At 43.8% G+C, this 19,317-nt stretch overlaps 1 protein-coding gene across 1 annotated transcript in view; it reads right to left on the bottom strand.

Moving 5' to 3' along the window:
• Window positions 1-329: 329 nt before the first annotated feature.
• Window positions 330-19,317, bottom strand: part of Su(var)3-3 (lysine-specific histone demethylase Su(var)3-3) — a 207,310-nt gene continuing 188,322 nt past the window's right edge. The window contains exons 11-14 of the mRNA XM_076805678.1: window positions 9,297-9,589; window positions 4,981-5,193; window positions 4,405-4,603; window positions 330-1,969 (exon numbers count right to left, since the gene is read on the bottom strand). Coding sequence (XP_076661793.1) covers window positions 1,785-1,969; window positions 4,405-4,603; window positions 4,981-5,193; window positions 9,297-9,589 — 890 coding nt within the window. The 3' untranslated portion in view covers window positions 330-1,784. The remainder of the gene's footprint in view (window positions 1,970-4,404; window positions 4,604-4,980; window positions 5,194-9,296; window positions 9,590-19,317) is intronic.

Below are 19,317 nucleotides of genomic sequence, written 5' to 3'. Positions count from 1 at the left end.
CGCCTAACCCTCGGCTCCCGCAGGCTCCTCAGCTAGCTCAGGACCGTTCGAGCCTTTACACGTCTATTTCCTTATCTATCTCTACCTATCCGCGAACTGACTCCGCTTTTCAATTAAATCGCCGATATAACGAAAAATTAACACACCAGCCCGCAGCTTCTGAGAACCCGGGTCACCGTTGATCCGAGGTCTAGAGGATTCGACCGTCGGCTGTGCGTTCACGCGGCGTCATGATCCTGTCGAAACACTCCGAATCGATCGGACTCCTCGGACGGCCACGAAAGTGATTATCGTTGAACGAAATAGTCTCCTAGTCTTCCTCTCCAGGTGTCCCATTGTCGAATCCGCAGGACTTCGTTCTCGGGTCGATCCGCAAACGTTCCAGCTAATGACGGTTCTCGCCAGGACGAGGAATCCTCTGGTCCTGCGGAACGGACCGGATGTCCTCGAGATGTGAAACCCGGCGACGATTCGGAGATCATGTGAGAAGCGACGGAAGCATCGTACCTAGGCCGGGATGTCCGGGCGGGGACGTTTGTGAAGTATGCGTAATAGCGTGAAGCGAGTAAAAAAAAAAGAGAATTCCGGGAACGGAACTGTTCTAGAGCAATGTAAAAACTAGGGGCTCTGGACGATGCGGAATGAAGCACGGTATCTAGTCTAATGAACTTAGCGTACGCTCTTGCTGCGGTCCTCGGTTGCTCTAATCGAGATGATTGGTCAGTTCATGGATTGGTAATCGTTACGCGTATTTTGTACTATTCAGAGTAATTCATTGAATACATCCCGTGGGTCCTGTGAGGTCTATGGCGTCGGTGGGATGAAGGCTGATTGCTCAATACTGATTCTTTTGATTTTAAATCACGCCGAACGAGGAATCTGAATTGTTAGGCTTCGACGATGACGAAATAAAGCAACGGTTTATTCGGATTTCCAATCCTCTTCGAGATTGAACATTATAACTCGGGAAATGTTGAATTAGGACAACCGTTTAGCAGGATTTTCAATCCTTTTTATCACGCTCGAGCAGAAATACGAACAGCAGAACTTGAGCGGTATGAAAATAAATTGATCGTTTACAAGGACCTTCGATCCTTTCGCTTTAAATTTACAATAACTAGAACTCGGGCGATGTCGAAATAAACACAATCACGTCCAGCGCAAGAAACACCCAAGTTTACCGATCCTCCCGAAGGATATCGACCAGCTAGACGCGTGCGATTTATATTCATCAATTTGCTATAATTATTGGCTTTTCGGACTCGCCGTGACTAACTAAGTACTACTTCGACTCCCAATTGATTAAAAAATTGATGAAACCTCAGAAGCCAAGGATTAGCTCTGGGAAATCACAAACTGTATACAACTTTCGCTAGGCTTGAAAGACCGATTGGTTTCCTACATTCTACACCTTTCTACAATAATCAAATCGCCATTAAATTTGGTTGATACCAAATGAAGCATTTATTACATCGTTTCGCTAATTTGTTCATAGTCGAGGACCGCAGCAGAGGATAAAACCCGCGTCGAACGGATCGGGTGGAGGGGAGGGGGTTAGTGGACATTGTCGTACAGTTTTCCTTATCTAAAAATCGCACCCGATCGTTCGTGCGCGGGTTGATTAAAATGAGCGTCGACAGTTAAAATCGTAAGGTGGTAAGTAGCGACCGGGTTTGTCGCGAATGAACGTCTTGGAGGGTTTAGTTTCCCGGGCGCTGCTCTCTGTTCGTCGTCTGAGCGAAGGTGACACGGTCTCGTCGAACATGGTGTTCATTATGGGAGTATTAAGGCGTGGAGCTGGTGGCGGTGGTGGCCGACGGGATGACCGTTGATGGCGGTGCAGCTGCCGGAATTGTTGGCGGTGCATAAGGGCTGCCACAAAGTTGGTCCGCGATGCGTCCACCCTCGCGTAAACCACTCAGAAAGGCTCCGTGCACTGTGGCTGGGTAATTTCGGATGGTGTGCTCACCTGGAACGAGAAAAACCGAGACTGGTCCATCGTTGCTGAGAAAAGTACACTAGCCACCCCTGAGAGCCCAGACAATATGGCTAAATGCGCTTAAGGCTTTTTCCATCAATTTTTCTGAGGACTTACTATTCAGTTGTTTTTTGCAAAAATTTCTATAATCCGAGAAAATTATTATAGCTACCCATGTGGGTGCAGACAATATGGCAAAATGGGCATAAGTCTTTTTGCATCCATTTTTCTGAAGACTTACTATTCAGTTTATTTTTTTCGCAAAATTTCTCTGATCTGAGAAAACTACCCCTGAGAGTCCAGACAATGTGACAAAATGGGCTTAACTCTTTTAGCATCAATTTTTCTAAAGACTTATTGTTCAGTTTTTTCTTTTTTGCAAAATTTGTCTGATCTGAGAAAATTATGCTAGCTACCACTGAGGGCCCAGACAATATGGCAAAATGGGCTTAACTCTTTCTGCATCAATTTTTTTGAAGACTTACTGTTTAATTTTTCCTCTTTTGCAAAATTTGAAGCAAAGAAACAAGGGAAAATGATTTTATAACCAATAATGAAAGACACTTATCTTTAGTATAAGAAACACTTGAGCTGATAAAATCAATGTTTCGTTCGGTCTGGTTTCAGGAAATTATTCTTCGTAGAATAACGTACTTTGTAGCAGAAGTTTGTGTAAAGATCCCCAGTCTACTTATAACTTCCTCGGAAAGTATGAAACCGTTCTGACCATACTTCTCCAATGATATTATGGCTTTTATACTTGTTTCGTATCAACACTTTATCCACTGGTAATTACTTAATAATCCCTCAAGCCGCTGAAGATAATTAACTAAGAAATTCTTAACACACCGTACAATAATAGCAGTACAAGGTTTGAATCATCCTCAATCATTTTAACCGAATAATGCTGTTAATAACTTCTTCCGATATCGCATCTCAAAGCAGAATTATTAAACATATTTTCGACGCAGTAAAATCGTTAAAAACTCTATTAACAAGCTTCTTGTAGCTGAAGCATGAATATACACAGTCGGCATTGGATAATTAAAATTGCAAAAAAAAATAGTACAAAAACTCTGTCAATTAATAATTGCATGAAAATTAAGGTTTCCGGCAGAGAATGAATCCACCCAGTTCTGCTACTGTTGGGTTGGATTTATATTCCAAAAATATTGTGTTCCACATTTTGAATTCCCCTTTCCGCGTTTACTTTTTCCCGTTTTTGGTAACAACCTGGGTAAATTGATTAGATTTTTAAAATCCATTATATTAGGGGGGCCCATAAGTAATCAAATATATGCAAAGAATTTGTTTTGTCTTTAGTTCTGTGCCGATCGTCGAACAGGAAACACGTATTCTTTCACAGTTTTCGGTAAAGCAACCTGCGTTCAAAATATTCTAAAAAGTATAATTTTTTTTACAACCCTGTAATAAAATGGTGGCTCTGACTATCGTCTTTTCTAATCTCTGGAGCATTATTTAAGAAATAAAACATTCACTTCTATAGAAGATGCAAGGAGACACCTTGAGTCATATTTTGCTTCACGAACCCTGGATTTCTATAAGAGGGGAATTGAAAATTTGCAGGAACGATGGCAAACTGTCCTAGATAATCATGGATATTATATAGAAATTAAATTATAGGAATTAATTATTATATAGGAATTAAGAAATAAAAATTTGAATTTTCTACAAAGTTCGTTTTAGATTTAAAAATAATTGATTACTTATGGAACCTCCTAATAATAGCAGGTTCAAAAGTCCATTTGCTATTTTCGTTTCGCAAGTCTGATTTCCCAGCTTGGTTAGAGTTCGGGCGCGAGAAAAACTATTGACCCGCGCGCAACCAAGATGTTTATTGCGATCCCCGGATACTCTAATATAAATTCTTTTCGTATCCCGGGGCGCGTTTGTCCGGCGCCCGTCGGAAAAATCGGAGTACAGAGGATTAGAAACGGCACGCGTTCATCATAGTTTCAGAGCGGGCTTTAATCAACCGCCGACTAGAGGCGGGATTGAACAAGAGCGCGCGCCGAGCGTATACGGGGTGGGCGAACAAAGCGCGCCGAAAGCAGCTAGAGCGCGCCACAATAATTGTTTCATAGAACGATTCAATAAACCCATTGCCGGCCGGTATTTAAATCCGTCGGGTTTCTAAAGCGTCTCGGTGGAGTCGGAGTCGAAAACCAGGCGAAGGAGAGAAAGGACTGGCCGAGAGGGGGGAGAGGAGGAGGAGGAAGATAGAATAGAGAGAAAAGCGCATTCTCTCGGAAACGAAACGGCCTCGGCTCCGGGCCGGCAATAAAACTTGCCACCGAGTTCCGCGGCCGAAACCCACGGAGAACCTGGTTGACTTTGTTTCCCGCAGGAAAAAGAGCCGGAGGAATAAGTGGCCGCTCGGAATAACGCGCTCGCTAAATATTTACCTGCGAAAAAGACTCTCGGCTGCGGGGGTGGGGCGCCGGGGGTGGGCGTCGGCGCGACCGGGGCTGCCAACAGATCGTAATCGCTGCCGGAACTGCCGACCGCAACGAAACTGTACGATCCTCTTGCCCACGGGTCCGCCCTCCATCTCGTCACCACGCTCTCCCGAGGCTGAGGCACCACTTGGTTCCCGAAAATACCCTGAAAAGTCAAACCGATCAGAACCATCCGCAGTTATAACCCACAAATCACTCCTGAGCAGCTGATCCCTCGTGGACAGCCACTGGGAGCTATGCCAATCGAGCTGGACAAATCTCGTTTTGAGCAAACTTGTCTCGTCTTCGTTACTATACACGCGAGAACCTGAAGAAGCAGTGAGTTGTCCCAGGTGGGCCATAGACAGATCATCCTCTTTCGATGAAGAGTAAAGAATAAAATCCGCAGTCCAGTGATCATTGTTCAAGTTTCACACGGTTCAATGTGTATCAGCGAATGGACGTAGCAAAATCATGATAGCAAATTGTTTAGAACTTTGTCCAGCAAGATTGGCAAGTTGCGCGTTCGTGTTTCGACGTTACCTTTAAAACGGCGATGCAACGTCCGACGATCACGTCGTCGCTGACGTTCTCCATCACGCAGGCCGCCTCTCCAGCAACCAGGGCCAGCAACACCGGCGCCTTGTACAAGTTCCAGAAGAGGAAAAGCTCGCCTCGCGACGCGGTCGTGCTGCCCACGTGGCCGAACAAATTGGCGGTCGGGTCCCAGAAGATCCGCTCGAAGCACAGCACCACCTGACGTGACGGATTTAGCGGCGTTACACCTTCCATCCCCTGAATCTCCGAGCGCAAACCTAATGGCTCTTCTCCGCGGAGCCAGCGATTCGACGCGGTACATGGATCTCCGGGTTTCTACGCTAGGGAAACTCGCGAGCGATCGTTTGAAGACATCACTACCTCGACGACTTCAAAAATTCGCTCTCTCGATCGAGCAGTTTGTTGTCATTTCAATCTTTGACGTAGTAATTTTCTAGAGAACTTCGCGAGCGATCGTTTCATGACATTGCTAACTTCGCGACTTCAAAAATTGACTTCTCTGAGCAATAATTTGCGATTTTCATTTTTGGCATAGTAATTAGCTAGGGAATTTCGTGATTGATTGTTTGAGGATGTTGCTAACTTGGCGACTCCAAAAATTGATTTTTCTGAGCAATGCGATTTTAATCTTTGACATAGTAATTGACTGGGGAACCTCGTGATTGATTGTTTGAGGATGTTGCTACCTCGGCTACTTCAAAAATTGGCTTCTCTGAGCAATTAGAGTGAACTCTCGATATATGTCAACAACACAGGTCTTGTATCGTCCAAGAGACATACCCGAGCCATGTTTACATTCCTCAGTGACGTTTATCATCCGGGCCGTGGCGACATATATAGAGAAATCACTGTATTTGCGATTTTAATTTTTAACCTTACAATTAGAGACGAGTTGATTCATCTTTTGTGGTCGCTGTCGTCTTTTTATAACTTTTCATTCCCTTCTTAATTGAAGAATTGATTGAAGAATTTATTTATCTTGTGTCGTGTTCTCAGGAAGGGTTTGGAATGGAAAATTGCTAAGAGGTAGAAGATGCAGAAAAATATTGTGAACAAATTTCTAAAATTGGCAAGTCTACCGACTTCGAAACGGGACCCTTAGTACCAGAAACTTCAAACTTGGCAAGCATCTTCTATAGTTGTCCTACACTCGTGTGAAGTTTTACACTAAGTCGATAGTCGCAAGATTCGATTGCTATGGATTAAGAAAGCGGAGAATCTTTTGCAGAAATTGAAACTCTACCTTTCAGACGGTGCTGTTTTTCTTTTCTGTATCTCTCAATCTTTATCGACTACTTCAATGTAGACAAAAGTAACAATCTTCTGATTAAAAATCTACTTGGCTTTATGTATACCAATATAAATACAATTTTTACATATCCTCCAAAGTTCATTTCCATTAGTTTCCTTTCTAAAAAAATTCTCGAAGATCCATTTTTGGTCGTCAAAGTAGAAAAGACACCTTACGTCTTCTTGATTTCGCACGCTGATTAGAAGTTTATAGGATGACAAGCTCGAAAATTTTTCAGATAAAACGGACGGCGGTTCTCAAGGATCGAACGCGTCAAGAGAAACTTTTTGGTTTCGCCATAACTGGGAACCGTGATGTATCTCACAAAACGCGGAAATATGATTGTAAAGGAGGGACGAAAATGGAAGAGTAAGTTTATCTTCTTTGGAAAGCCTCGATTGGATACTCGGGGATCTGTTTGGAGAAAATATTGCATCCCCGGCAGATGCTCCAAATCCTCGAGTTTAAGAATTGCTCACGTAAACGCGCAACTGCATCGTATTGTTGATCTAGACATTATTATTGTTAAGTACACGAACGACAATCGCCGAGCGAAATACCAGGAATATACTCTTTGCCGCTCGAAAATGTTCCGTCGCTCAGTTGCGAACACGTTCCTACCATTTACCGATATATAATAAACAAACCCACGACACAAGCATTTCATATACTTCTTTACACAAACGAGAATAGTCACCGTCTCTTATAAAAACATTTTATCCCTCTGATTGCAGATCTTATGATCACTGTATTTTTAAGTTCAGTGGTACCGTCTATAAAAATTGTATGCATGGGGCAATCTTACGTAAAAAAACTTTCCGTAGCTGAAGAAAAGTACAGTAAAAATGTGTGTAAAGTTTCAAAGTAGTTACTCCCGCCTTTCTACCTTCACAAAAATATTTTCCATCAAAAAAGAGAAATTCCTCAATTAAGAGCCAAGACTCCGTGGATTCGCGATAAGGTAGAGTGACCACGTTACCGACAAAAATTATATGCGAATATTTTTCGCTGGGAAAGGACTCGTTCGAAAGAGGAAGATTCAATCTAGCGCGCGCTGGTCACGAGCTGACGAGATTATGCAGATATTTGGTAGCATAAGCGTTAGAAGTGGGCCAAAAATTGACGATGCGCATGCCGTGGAATCCAAGCATTTTTATGCCATTGCATGAGTTTTCCGGATGAAATCGAGAGTACATATCTCCAGCTACAAATTGAGCTATATTTTGTCTTGATTCTTTGCGAAATAAAGCCAAAAACTTGAAGCACTTTCTGGCGTCAGACTTCATGATATCGATAATGCAGAGCAAAAAATGTGACAAGTTTAGTCACAGACTTAGGACTGGCTGAAGCCTGTGAAATTGTACGGCAGTTACCGACCTGCTGACTCTGCAAAAGCCACGTGACTACCCTTAGCAGGTACACGCCTCATTTGCGGGATGTTTTTGAGGGAATAAAAAAATTGCTTATTCAGAAAATTCGGCAAGTATTTGGGAAGCAGTTAACCCGTCATTCGTCATGCAAAGATATTGAAGTCAAGGAGCAACGAGTCCTCAAGCGAGCAGCGCTGGTCCCCGAGGACAGGCCCCAAGGAATCGTCGGTTGCGCGGCTCGCCGTTCCCCCGATTCATCCAAATTACCCTCAATTTATTCGGTTTCGCCGGCTATCGGGCGAAAAATCCTGACAGCCGTAGCCCATTTCCTCGGCGCGATGAACCTTTAATTTCGCATACGAAAGTACGGGCTGCGGAGCGGTCGTAAAAGTGGTCGGTGTCCCCGGCACGGGGAGGCCGTAAAAGGAACGTGTCCCCGGCGTAAGAAGCGACACGAGCCACGTCACCGGTCGCTGCTCGCGACGAAAGAGACCGCCGGATCACAATATATCTCATTCGGGGCCGGTCGACAAGTTCGATCGTCGTTTTCGCCGGGCGCATAAATCAGCGGGGCCCAGAGGGGCCCGAAGGCCCGCGCGACGAAAGAGTGCGCGCCGCACAGTGGTCCCGAATCAGGATTTAGTCGCGACTCCGAATCGATATCGGCTGCTTTTCAAACCTCCGAACAAGTGTCGGACAGGTAGATAGACGGCCCGATAGCTTGACAGTTATCATGACTTTCTAAAACATTGCTGTGACATGAATACGTTCGATCGCGAAGATAAACGTTCTAATCTTAACAATTTAGTTGCGACTCTTTGTACATACACGTAGCTGTGATTAAATAGAAGCCATTTAATTGGATGGAAGACTACAGTCAACGATTTTATAGTTCGGTGGTTGTAATTCTTCGTTAGTAAATGGAGGAAGGATGTCGGAGATAACCGAAGGTATTTGTGTTACTGCCGAATACAGTGAATTCTCGATATATGTCACGGGTCTTGCCAGCGTCACGTATCGGCTAGGAGATACTATTCTTTAATCCACGCGACGCCCCTCGAGATTCGTGGCTCCCCACGTGGCATACCTCGCGGTAGTGGGGATAATTCCACGACGCTCATCATCCAGGCCTTAGCGACATATATAGAGAAATCACTGTGATTCACACGTTAGAGAACTGATCTGTTCCTGTGTACTACCTCTACTGTTAGATAATACCTCTACTGTTAGAACATTTTTTACACGGTTCATTTTTTAAATGGGACCTATTAAAAAGTTCCAGGACTCTCCGAATCCCAGGTTAACCCCTTGTACTATAATTTATTCCATCAGAAGCAGAAGAGGAAAGTGTTGTATTTAGTGTATGCCTGTGTTTTCTTTATCTGATGGCTATAATATCCATAGTAACAACATAAATTTTATTTCGACCTAAAAGAAATTAACAACACACATATCTAGTGGATCCTATCTAGTAGATGGTTTCTAGTGACTCGATGTTATAGCACAGAGGGTAAGAAGCCATTTCGTTTTTGTGTATAAATAGAGCTATTGGAAAATTACTACGACGTTGCGGACCACTGTGCGGCGCAAAGACGGTCCCAGAGATAGCGGCACCGTCGGGGCCTATCGGAGGGCCTTACCTTATTCAAATTGCCGAATCCGAGCCTCTGAATAGCCTGAGACTTCCAGTCCGGAAGCGGAGGGTTGAACGCGACCGCTGATGGTGGTGCGGAAGCCTTCAGCACGCCGAGGGGCAGCGTGACCAACACCGCGTCTGCCTTGTACACCGTGTGATTTGTATGGGGGCTGCGAGAGGGTGCAGCCCACACTTCCACGCCATTTACCCCGTACCGGACCGCCCTGGCAGCTGTGTTCAATCGAATGTCGAGGCCTTCCGAGAGAGCAACAGGTACGCAGGAGTAGCCGTTGCGAACTGCAAGGTAACACAGAAAAAAGGCTTGCTACAGTTTCCTCGGAAGAAACGACTTAGGGTTGCTCGCGCACCCCTGGACAAACAGATATCGCGCTCTATTATCATCGAGTTCTCGCAGACGGATCGCCTAAATGTAACCAATGGAATGCGATTTTTGTGGGAACGTGTTTCAATCAAGGTGCTTCAATTATAGAGGCATGGTACCTCGGAGAATAATTTCCAGAAATGATTTATAGTTAAGGATTCTGTAATCAATTTTCTTTGACACTAGGTTCACGGGACCCGGCAAAATGACGGGTTCTAATATTTTTAATTGAAAATTATTCAGATTCCAAGCATGCGTACATGTGAAATTATTTAGCAAGTTTATTTCCTTGGGTATATATTATTTTTAAAATATTGTAAAAAATCCGGGTAGCACGTTCTTGGAATTTTGATAAAGTAATGCTAAATAAACACTTTTTGTGCTCCGTGAACCTAGTTAGTGCTCAGTCATCTCAAAAATTAGGGAAGAATGTTTGAAGGTTGAATATCGCCATTGCAAAATCGACGGATTAAACCCTCAAAACAGTTAATCTTATCTTGTCTAGTCCCCGCTGGTAAATAAATTCCAAAAGCACATTTGTTCCAGATTTCCAGCAACATTTTCGGAGCACTAAAACTGGCTATTTTGGACTATTTTATAAAACTAAGAAGAAAATATTTAGTCAGGCTTTCAGCGGCTTTTACCATAATGTTCCAAGGAAATATTGAATAAATTTCCTCTCCATGCGTCTTCACAATAATTCTAAATTAATAAATTTACAACCCGTCACTATGACAGGTCCTGTAAGGCTAATGTTAATCGTCGTGGGCCCAAAAGTTTGAAACAAACTATTTTAACACTCCAGGTACCCGTTAAGACAGCTCCAACAGTCACAAAACGTCACACGGTGGATCTCAGCGATCTCCAAGCTCTGAATCATCGATGAGATATTAAAAATGATTAACAACGGGCATGATTCGCCTTAGCAAGGCGTGGCCGGCGCAAGAGGTGGCCCGTCGTCCGCAAAATTCCGCGGGCCCCGGGCCGTCACCGGATGCGATAAAGGCTCCATTACCGTTTAATTGGATATTTCGGCATTAACGCGGCCAAATCAGTACACCTGACGCGGCCCTAAATCCTCGTAAGCACACTCGAACCCCATAACATCCGCTGCGCATGTACTAATAATGATACACAGGCGTCTCCACTTAGGAGGTTAATTATGTTGATGGCCGCCGGTGCGCTAACAAGCACTCTCCTATCGGCGCGGGCTGCGTTTCGGGTATTTAAATTTACGCGGCCTGGCCGCGGCGGAGTGCCATTCTAATTTTGAATTACCGAGGACACAGAGGGCGAGAGCAAGAGAGAGAGACAAGAGGGAGACACCTCCCTCGGTATAGCAATCGGAAATCGGCCCCCGCGAATTCCCCGGTGGCCGAGTTCCCGATGGCGTCCGGACGGTCCCCCCTCCAACTGATGGAGCCTGGAAAAGTTTCGGAGGGACACCTTGTCCGACCTGTTCCTCCTAGAAATTTATCGTCGCGTCGAGAACGGGAGCCGCCTCGTCGTTTCGTTAATTCGACCGATTTAAAATCGACGTCGGCCCCCGTTCGTGGGAGCTGCGTGTACGTGTGTTCGCGCGCGCGTCTCTCTTCCTTTTTTCTGTGTTTTATTCCTTTCGGCTGAAGGAAACCGTTCTGGATTCTCGCTCTATCTCCCCCTCGAGGGGGAGTGGGGGAGAGAAGGAGGAAATGATCGGTCGACGGAGGGACACGACGCGCGACGCGGCTCGATCCACGCACGATTATTTGCGACGAAACGGTACGCCGGATTCGTTATTACTTTAATTGGAATCCATTTGACTGGCGGCTATACGCTCTCTCCCGCTCGTGTCTGGCGTCGATTACAGAAACCCTTTCTAATAAGCGAGGGAATATTCAACAGCCAGTCAAGGGAACGATCCGCTCCTACCAAAATTATGGTAAGTCGACCCTCCTCCCCCTCCCACTCTCCCCTCCATCACGGTTCCCCTCGGTCCACTACCGAATGGGAAATTAATTCCTCGCAATGAGACGGCCCGGTTCCGAGTCGATGGAAATTCTACGCGGAGGACTGATCCGGTTTCGGTGGCCGTGTGACAGTTCTTACAGGATCCCCGAACAGATCCATGATCCTTCTGATCGTACTTTACGGCACTGTGCACCTCCATCGAGTCCCGTCACGCGTTTAACGCCGTCCCTTTCGAGCTTCATTTTATGCTTAATTTTAGCTGCTCTTGTCCTTGCTGAAATTCTTTTATTGGCGGATGCACCACGCACGATCTGTTGGAGCTCGCTCTTTCGCAAACTCACGAGTCGTTGTCAACCCTTAATTTTAGTTGTTTTATAATTTTTAGTAGTTATATAATTTGAATTGCTCTTATCCATGCGTTATGCCTGAGAGTCTTTTAGTGTTCGATGTGCTACGACGAGTTCTATGGTGTTGGAACTTGTTACCAACGCTTGTTAGGGTGTTCCTGTTTCTATCATGCCTAATCTTCGTTAATCTTGATCAATTGGTATCCACATTTACTCGTATATTTTAATTATTAGTCGTTGTATAACTGTTCTCTCTACAGGCAGTTCTGAAGTTCTTTGTACAGTACATAATCGAAAATAATTTGTGAGTCTTAAATATGTACAGTGATTTCTCTATATATGTCGCGAAGGCCTGGGCGATAAACGTCACGGAATTATCCCCACTACCGCGGGGTATGCCCCGTGAGGGGCCCCGCAGCTCGAGAAACCTCGGTAAACATAACACGGCTCGGTTATGTCTCCTGGACGATACACGACGCCGACAAGACCCGTGTTGTTGACATATATCGAGAATGCGCTGTATATGAAGGTGCAATGGAGTAGAAAAATATTTTACAGGGTATTATGAAAAAGATAAAGTGTTATTCAGTCGAAAAAGATTTCGAGTAGATACTAGGGATAATTGAAAATCACCGGAAAACTTTCCATTATTTAATTATTTTTAAGAAATCGCGTGCTAACGATTCTAAAAATTGATTTGACACTGAAAAGAAATTTGTACGTTCAGAGTTAAAGTATGAACCAGTCATACGAATTTTTATCGCGTTTTAAGAAAGCCTAAAAAAAGAGAAAAGGGAATTTTCGCAGAGCCTTTTAGAATTTTACATAACCCGAATTGAAAAATACGGTTATCTCATCGCGGAGAAATTTTCGAGAATATGTGCAAATTCCAGCAACAGCGTGGGAGTCCGATGCATAATTTTCGACGCACGTTAGCATTTCTGTAATATTCATTTCGAAGCCGGTCTTTCTACAATAATTGCGCGTCTCATTACCCTGCTTTTAGTTGACATTACCCGTAGAATGTGCATACGTTGCGCAACAGAGAGAATTAATTTTCGGCACATCCATGAAATGCAATTCTACCGGTATATTCTTTGTTACGCGGCGAGCAGTATTTATATAATTATAAATTTAATTAAACGTTGCTACAAGGTTTTTCTCTGTGACCCGTGGTCAGGAAATATTTGAAACGAATTTTTGATTCGGCTGGAAAGGTCAGCGGTCGGCGCTCTGAAAAATTTACCAGGCTTTTTTCGGGATGAACGTAGAATGTGAAGCTCGTTGAAACCGTACCAGTTTAGTTTCATATTCTAGATTTTCCCAACGACTTTCCGATGAAAGTTCCACTGAAAAAATGCTCGGGGAAAATTAGGTGCCGGAAAGCGAGCCAAGTTCCGGGCACGATTTCGCGTATGAATTTCTTTTCATCTTACGGTAGACCTTTCCAAAAATGTCTCGCCTTTCAAATTGCAAGTTGTAATAAATATAATGTGACCATTGATAACTAGACTGCGGATCTTTATGCAAAATAAAAAATGTTTGCATCGATTGCAAGACGCAGGACCGAAAAGAAAATTTAGTTCTCCTTTTGATTGTTTTATTCAGTTGAAACCAATGCGCTGATATCCTCAAATATAAAATCAAATTAAAGGGAAGTAAAGGAAATAAAAATCGTACAACTTCAAAGCAATTTTATGAAGGAATCTGAAATAGGAAAATTCAAATCCATCATAGTAACCAGTAATTTGGCATGCTACGAGTCTTAATAAAATTTAGTATGACTGCAGATCTGATTAAAGGCAATAACAATCTAAGTAATTTTGTGAAAGAAACTGAAATAGAAAAATTCAAATCCTTAAAATTTAATGTGAGTGGAGGTCTTTCTGCAAAATCAAAATTATCTACCTGGATTGCAACAAATTGGAGTGACCTAGAAAGTTACTTTGATATGCCTAATAGGCTGAAAATAATGCAACAGCATTTTTAAATTCCTCTAATGACTTTACTGTTCCAAATTACACTCACTCATTTTTATCAGTGTCTAGTCGTGACACAAAGTGTCCAAACCTAATCAAAGAACGTCATTGATATACGACAAACATGGTAACGTGTTGAAAAGATCACAGAATATAGTGTTACTACGGTCCATTATTCCAAAAGAATACACCTGCAACACGCTCATAGTCATAATTAGCTGTTGTGTCCTACCCCTATGTTGCAGGTGGGAAGTAATTAGGGTGGCATGTGGACAGCCATTATGATTATGGGCGTATTTCAGGCGTCCTCATTCGAGAAACAGAGCATAATATGCGTGTTCTTCTCTTTTTAACATCGCTTGAAATACATGGTTCAACGGAAGTTCACAGCCGAAGGAAACAGGTCAGCGAGGTTCATTATCAATTGAACGTTACCCCCAAATGTCACAAGTCCGAAGATAAAGGGTGTACCAAAATGACCTGACATTTTAATTTATTAATAAAACGTATTCTTTTTTTTTTAAGTATGAATGTCTTTATTTTAAAATAACGTAGAGGAGGTTATGTGTGGAACACAATATCTGGTAAATGGCCGCCTCGTCCCTGTTTGCAAACGTTCACTCTTTTGACGAAATTTTCGATAACAGTTTGACATAATTGCGGGCTAATTTCAGTAACGCTGCGTCCAATTGCTTCCTTGAGCTCCGGAATGGCCTGTGGATCATTGGCATACACTTTTCCTTTCAGAAAACCCCAAAGAAAGAAGTCCAATGGCGTCAAATCGCGATCTTGGTGGCCAATTCACATCGCTGCGGCGGATTTTTTTTAAAAAACGGACTTTTCGAACCGTCTCTGCAAAGTCTTCACCATTTTCGTAGTGAATTTTCACAATTTCTATGCGTCGCTCGATCGGGTAATTCTTCATGACTAAACCTCAATACTTCCTGACGCCAGTTGTCAATGATTAGTACTCTATGTTCCCCACAAAAAATAAATGGCGAGCAATTTAAAATGTCAGGTCATTTTGGGACACCCTTTAGTTGTCACTACTTGCTCCAACAAAGACATGTTTGGAATAACAAATTCTTTGCTGCAATAAAGGCTATACTCGAAGTATTAACCTAATTTCATTCTGTCATAAGAAAAAGTGCAAAAGGGAGCAAACCCCTTAAGGGGATACTCTAGTCTCGACGTGCACTTCCAGCGCGCGCGCAATAGACATTTTGGAATTAATTTCGAGAAAATCATCGGACGCAGCAGTTTGAAATTTTGCATGTCTGTTTACACATGTTTGAAGTAATAGCACAAATTTTCGTAATGAATTTTCACAATTTCTATGCGTCGCTCGATCCTGTAATTCTCCATGACTAAACCTCAACACTTCCTGATGCCAGTTGTCAAAGATTAGTACTCTATGTTCGCCACAAAAAAAAAATGGCGCGCAATTTAAAATGTCAGGTCGTTTTGTAAGAGGATCATCTACAAAACAATAAAATGTATTTGTGCAGCTCTATCATAAACGCACCCTAAGGCGTCAAGGATTGAGAGCCAAGAAGATTAGCTCTAATCAATTATTAAATAAATTCTGCCTCCCAAAGCTGGGAGTTGGGAGACAAAATTTCTAAAATAATTATTAGATACGGGGGTGTTATTATTAAGGGGTGTGAGTAACGTGGTTATTTTATACGCTTTTATTATTAAAGCGGGTGAGTAACGAGAAGATTAGCGCCGCTGCGTCATGGAGAGAATTCTGAATCGGAGCGTTTCGGACGGGTTGACGGTGGGTCACGGTGTCACAGGAGGATCAGAAAAATCCCGGAGCGTAGGCAAGCGTAGGCAAGCGGAGGCAAGCGGAGGTTCGGCGAGCGGAAGAGGGCTCGGGCCACACGTTAACCGGAACCTCCTCTCGCGAGGACGAAGGTTCCATGGTCGTGGTCGCGAGCGGATCGAGGCAAGCGAGCGCGAAGGCAAATATTTAAAGAAGAATTTATCGGCGTAGAGGGGGGAGAGAGTTCCGAGGAGAGAGAGAGAGAGAGAGAGAGAGAGAGAGAGAGAGAGAGAGAGAGAGAGAGAGAGAGAACGATCCAGAGGACGAAGCAGCAGCGTTTCTCTCCGGGCCGGCTTTTCTCGTTCTATCTCGTCCGGATCGGGGGCCCGGTGTGTTCAGCTCGCACGCTCGTGCTCTCGGCTCGCTCGCTCGCTCGCTCGAGCGGACGCTACCCTCTCGCGTCTTGTCTTCCGTTTGATCTTTGCTCGCAGTATTTTTTGACGGCGAGTCGAACAATTTGTATGCCGCGGTGGTTTTCAATTTACATTTAAATTGGTTGCTTATGGCGTTCTGTCGTCTCGACAGGAGTCGAAGTGCAGCCGGGAGCGCAACAGCGAGGGACGAGTCGCTGCCGTGGAACCGAGAGAGGATACGACCCGCAACCGACAGAGACACGGTGTAATGGAGGAGGGCAACGCGGAACAGAGAGGGGGGCAGGGATCCACCGAGAGACCCCCCCTTACGTCGCGCGCGGCGCCCACCGCCTCGCGCGCACCTCTCTCTCCCGAGCGTCCTGCTCGAACAGTCAAATACTGAAACGGCCCCAAGAGAGAGAGAGAGAGAGACTGGCAGAACTCTCTGCCCCGAAAGTTCAACGCACCGACGACGCTCTGCCTCGTTTTTGCGCGCTACGTAAACGTGCCGGAACACCGAAACGGGGAGACGAGAACGCGGGGAGGCTCCCCGGTAACTTTCGCCAACGACACGCTCCTACCTAGGCCGATGATCAAACGTTACTATACCGTGGATACGGGATTTCCATCCTACACGCCGGTCCTGAACGATCCGCAGATTTTTAGTCAGGGGTGGGACAACACCGACCCGCTAGGGGTGGAATGGCGACCGTGAATGAACAAGAACCGGGAAAGACACAGGACTGACGCAGGTTTAACCCTTTGCACTCGAATGGTGACTGTAAGGCACCACTATAAATTGCTGTATCATTATTTAAAATATTTTTTTACATTATTAAATTTGTTTGTATTCAATAAAGTACTAAACATTTCGGTATTGTACGAGTAGATTCCACCACTTTCGTATGTATAACATGAAAAAAATAAAAATAACGTTTCGTTTTGGAGTTAAAATAGTTTAAGTGCAAAGGGTTAACACTAAACCTGCCAAGCATTAAATTTTTCTACAGTTGCATACGTTTACTCACTTTGCAGCTATACAGATAAAATTTTTGCCGGATGACATGAGCTAGAAAATGCACATGCAAACAGCTGTGTATCTTACGAAGATTAATAACATTTTTCATTTATTTTCAACTGCATACATTTTTCTAGTCGGCCTGAGTTGATTTATTCGAGTTAAAATCGTGCCTAGAATCTTAACACTAAAACCTACCAAGCATTAACAGTGTCTGGTAAATATTGCTTTATGAAAATGGTAAATTTATTGAGACTGTCCGTAATTTTCAATATAACAAATGCTTGGACAAGGAAATTTATTCTACTATTTTCCATAAATGAATTTTTATGGTTTCAATAATTGCAAAATATAAAACCAGTCATTTTGACCGTGCTAGATTCAGTGTTAAGGGAAATTAATACTAAACCTACCGAGCCTTAAAGGTAACTGATACACGTCGTCTTATAAAAATGACAAGATTGAATTTATTTATTGCTGTTCGTATTATAATACAAGCTCTACTAAATATTACTAATATTCTCTCCTCTTCTCTGCTATACTAATATTTATTTAAGCATTCCCCACTGAAGCATCTTTATAAATTCAGTAATTGTAAAATAAAAAATCTGGAATCGGTCATTTTAGGTCATGGTAGGTTAAAACTGTGCAGTGTGACTCTGTCCAGTCGAACTTGAGAAACCATACTCTTCGAATGTCAGTGGCTCACTTGCTACCTCCAACACTTTTTCACACCTCAATTCGACTATAGCTTATAAAAATCAGTCCCCATTTTGCGGGCTAATTGTTGCATTTTAATTAGATCCATTGCAGTCAATTCGGCGCGTTTACACAGATTAATTAGACGCTTATTATAACTTTACCTGCAACGCAGACAGACCATCCCCTTGATTGGGCTGCGTTGCGAGCACCCAGATTTTCTTTGACCACTATCGTCCAAATTAAATTGACGAGCATATTAAAATGAATAGCACTATTATAATTTTGTATGCGTTACGTGCGCATCGTCTCTCTAATTGGGCTACACTTTCAGCACTGTAATTAGCTTCCTTTGACGGTGATATTCAAAATTTTCTTTTATATCAACCATTCATTCGGATGCTAAACAAGCCGTGCGCATGAAAGTCAGCTTACATTTTCATTTGTGATGTATTGAATTTCTATAATTAGCCTGCTGTCACAGTACTTTAATCTTTCCCTTCGTTCGAGAACATTCTGTGATCGAATCCGCGCGTTCAACGTGCACGTGAAAATCAGTGGAACGATCGAATTTTTTGCTGCAGCGAGATTCTCGGTAATTGAATGAGCGTCGTAGACCGTAATTCAGCAGTTAAGGGTTGATAATAGTTGAGCGAAAAGATAATGGGCAAACGATTACTCCTTTAAATAGAGTACACTTCCGTCGAGAGTTCAAATATCAGAGTTTGCCGGTTGTTAACAGCCCCCAGCCCCAACCCACCCCCTATCCCCGGCTTGCCCCAGAAACTCCGGGAGTGACGCAGGAATACAGAAATTGGAAGGGTTGCTTTTCTTGTTCAGCCGACCGTTAGGTCAACATTCCGCGACGCGACTCTCGGAAGCATACGGTAAGGCAGAGGAAGTCTCATTTACCTCGGCGAGCAAACATTGATTTTCGGAAATCGGGAGAGAACCGTCCCCGGCGAGCGGGTCCTGCAGGTGAACTTCCACCTTTGCGGCCCTCTCTCCATGTCTCTCTCTCTCTCTCTCTCTCCCTCTCTCTCTCTCTCGCTCGTCCCCGCTTACTGTGCACACGTATCTCTCTTTCCACGGCGAAAAGCTAGGCTCTCTTGCTTAACGGGAGAGCAAATATTTAATAAATAAACAGGCCCGCCAGGCATCCACGGACACGTGGTCTGAAAGAAATTGATTGACCTTTGAGGATACCCTGCTTGCGCAGGAAGATCGTCCCGCCCGTATCCCTTACGTGATATACATGCCAAAGAGAATTCTAGAGTTACCCGTTCTAAGGAGATAGAGCAATTCGACGCGAGGATCATACATCGCCCGCGAGAGAGGCAAGATTTGTTATTCCGAGGGGATCTAGGCAATTCTAATATCGGCGCAGGGTATATTCGAACTTCCGCGCGATCGTTCCCCCGCCCCGATATATTACTTTTCCTCGCACTCCCCTCGTCGTTTAATCAAAT

Source organism: Halictus rubicundus, chromosome 2 (genome assembly GCF_050948215.1).
Source record: "Halictus rubicundus isolate RS-2024b chromosome 2, iyHalRubi1_principal, whole genome shotgun sequence".
Lineage (NCBI taxonomy): Eukaryota > Metazoa > Arthropoda > Insecta > Hymenoptera > Halictidae > Halictus > Halictus rubicundus.
This window is presented reverse-complemented; position numbering and strand designations above follow the sequence as displayed.